A 3,108-nucleotide genomic window follows, 5' to 3' on the forward strand; every position below is an offset into this window, starting at 1 on the left:
ATTGCCCTGGTGCAGAGATTAACAATGACAGATCAAGCAGATAGTAACCAATATTGTCCATAAAGTCATATAAACTATAATCCACCAACCTATAGAAAAGTATACCCTGTAATTTGCTAACTTGTATCAGGGGTATACAGTACGATGAAAAGAATGATTTTAGCCGGTCCAGAAGGCTGCCGGGAAAAGTTATGTAGATCAGCAGAGGTGGCTTGAAGAAGATATTCTCTTTAGGCAGAATGACTGTACATCCCAATATATCTGAGACGATCCTGGTTTATGCATGTTATCTGTCATCATTATAATACCAACCTTTTTTTACTTCAAATGTGTCCCACTTTGGATGATAGATTAGATGGTCACCCTATCTTTAGGAGTCAATAATGATGAGTAGTTGGAAGTGAGTGACTCAATTAACCCTAACTATCCTTTATCATCCTCTGTCCTCAGGACCTGGAACTTGTGCCATCCTAGTCTTCCATGATCATTTTCAATCTGAGCAACTACAACCCAGGACCCTTCATTATGATGGGGATCCCAGGCCTGGAACAATCCCATGTGTGGATTGGGATTCCCTTCTGTATCATCTATATTGTGGCCATTGTGGGCAACTGCATCCTTCTCTACCTCATTGCTGTGGAGCGTAGCCTTCACGAGCCCATGTTCTTCTTTCTCTCTATGCTGGCCATGACTGACCTCATCTTGTCTACGGCAGGTGTTCCTAAAACACTCAGTATATTTTGGTTTGGGGCTCGAGAAATCACATTCCCAGGGTGCCTTACACAAATGTTCTTCCTCCACTATAGCTTTGTCCTAGATTCAGCCATCCTGATGGCTATGGCATTTGATCGCTACGTGGCCATCTGTTCTCCTTTGAGATACACCACTGTCTTGACCCCTAAGACCATCATCAAGATTGTTGTGGGCATCTCCTTTCGAAGCTTCTGCGTAGTCCTGCCAGATATATTCTTGCTCACACGCTTGCCTTTCTGTAAGACACGCGTCATACCCCATACATACTGTGAACATATAGGTGTTGCCCGGCTTGCCTGTGCTGATATCTCCATCAACATCTGGTATGGCTTTTGTGTTCCAATTATGATGGTCATCTCAGATGTAATTCTCATTGCTGTTTCTTACACTCTCATCCTCTGTGCTGTCTTTCACCTCCCGTCCCAAGAAGCCCACCAGAAGGCCCTTGGCACCTGTGGTTCCCATGTCTGTGTCATCCTCATGTTTTATACACCTGCTTTTTTCTCCATCCTTGCCCATCGCTTTGGACACAATATCTCCCGTACATTCTACATCATGTCTGCCAACCTCTACATTGTTATCCCACCTGCACTCAACCCCATTGTCTACGGAGTGAAGACCAAGCAGATCAGAGATAAGGTCATACTTTTATTTTCTCCCAAGGGTACAGAATGATGTTCTACTGTGCAATGGAAAATCTAGGATAAGTTTATAGTGTATATTAATGTAGCAAAAATAAAAAAACTAATGCTACTTAAAGTAAGAACTGCCTGCAGGTGATTTTGCCTACCAGGAAAATGGCATGGTCTATATGAAGGAGATGGTTCTATGTACAAAAATTTCCTTGATGACCTGTTTGCTTGTGGAATATGAAGTTGTACAGGATATGATCAGGAAGAAGGATGTGAAAACAAGAGCCAAGTTATTCAAAATAGAAAAAGCAATAAAAATTTGGAAGTTGAGATTTGCAGCCATGGAGAGAGAAAAATGTGTTAAGTGAGACTAAACGTGAAAATGTCAGTGAGAAATTTCTCATTTAGGGGATTAGTAGATGGATTTGGGACATTTATGATAACATTCAATTCTAATTATTGTCCATGTTATGCTTCTGTAATTATCTTGAAATGTCCCATCCCCCTCCACACAAAAAAATTTTAGTACAAGTCTGCTGTAAGCAATGAGTTCTGTCAGCAGTGCTCTAATGGGAATGAGAGAAGTAATGTACTTATCAGTGCCAGGGGTGGTGGCACCAGTGCTGGGAAAGGAGAGTAGCCTGTAGGCTCCAAGGCACATTGAAGAAGTGAGCTTCAGAGGTAGTGCCCAGGAGAACATGGCCCCTGAAAAATAGTTGGAGATCTGAGACAAGGGCTGGACCTCCAACAATACACAGATGAGACCTCAAGCCAGTTCATTTGGACACTGAAGTGAAAATTTAACCCCATTGGCCAGAAGACTTGTGGAGTTCTTATCTACAGAGCGTATTTCCTTGATTGCAGGAGAGAGGCAATTACAAGACACATTTCTACAGTGAGGAGGGAGGGTGAGGAGGGGAAAACTACAATAAAGTAATACATCCAAGGTAAGACACATCCAAATTTTAGAAACATTAGAAGTGAGAAAAAATTATATGTTGTGAGCAAAAAAAAGATCTAGAGTTCTTCTAATAAATCTTTTAGTGAAAATTCTCCATTTATTTGGAGATTATTTATTGAGTACAAACTATATATCAAATATTCTAAGCATTCAGGATATGAAGATTAACAATATGGAAGAGGCTTTGCCCTGCTTCTATAGAGCTTATATTCTAGATAGAGTGACAAAGAAGCAGCAAGAAAACAAGTAAGTCAAATAGTAATATAACCAATAGAAAAATTAAAATGAATAAAGTGATGGACTAAAACTGGACAAGGAGGACAATGACAGGGAGGATAGCAAATGCAAAGCCCCTGGGGCTGGAAATAGCTTGACATTAGCTGAGGACAGAAAAACGGCCAGGGTGGCTGGAGCAGAATGAGGTAGGGATAGGGGATGAGGGCTGAGGAGGAGCAGGGCCAGATCCGTGGAGACTAGAATCAGAGAAGAAGAAACTGAAATTCACTGAGTGAAAATGACTTTTCCAAGGCACATAGCAAGGAAGTTATAAATGTGGAGCTGGAATAAAATCTGCTGACCCCCTGTTCAGTGATAGTCCCATTGAACTCAGCCTCAAGCTTGTGAAATCAGACTCCAGAGGAAGGGAAAAAAATATTTAGGAATGTCAGAGCCTGTTTTTATTGTTTTTGTGAATTCTAGTTTTCTTAAATGAAACCACATCTGACTAAAGGAGGATTCTGTTTTCTGTGCCAACTTGCTAAA

At 41.1% G+C, this 3,108-nt stretch overlaps 1 protein-coding gene across 1 annotated transcript; it reads left to right on the forward strand.

The window, feature by feature from the left end:
- Nucleotides 1-468: 468 nt before the first annotated feature.
- LOC101390965 (olfactory receptor 52H1) lies at nt 469-1,428 on the forward strand. The gene has a single exon (XM_004443734.3). The coding sequence runs from the start codon at nt 481-483 to the stop codon at nt 1,426-1,428; it is 948 nt and encodes a 315-aa protein (XP_004443791.2). The 5' UTR covers nt 469-480.
- The last annotated feature ends 1,680 nt before the right edge of the window (nt 1,429-3,108 follow it).

The sequence above is a fragment of the Ceratotherium simum genome, chromosome 7 (assembly GCF_057802395.1).
Source record: "Ceratotherium simum simum isolate JZ-2026a chromosome 7, ASM5780239v1, whole genome shotgun sequence".
Classification (NCBI taxonomy): Eukaryota; Metazoa; Chordata; class Mammalia; order Perissodactyla; family Rhinocerotidae; genus Ceratotherium; species Ceratotherium simum.

Bases quoted from the DNA above. Each gene is read 5' to 3' on its own strand.
- LOC101390965 (XM_004443734.3), top strand. From the start codon at position 481: ATGATCATTTTCAATCTGAGCAACTACAACCCAGGACCCTTCATTATG.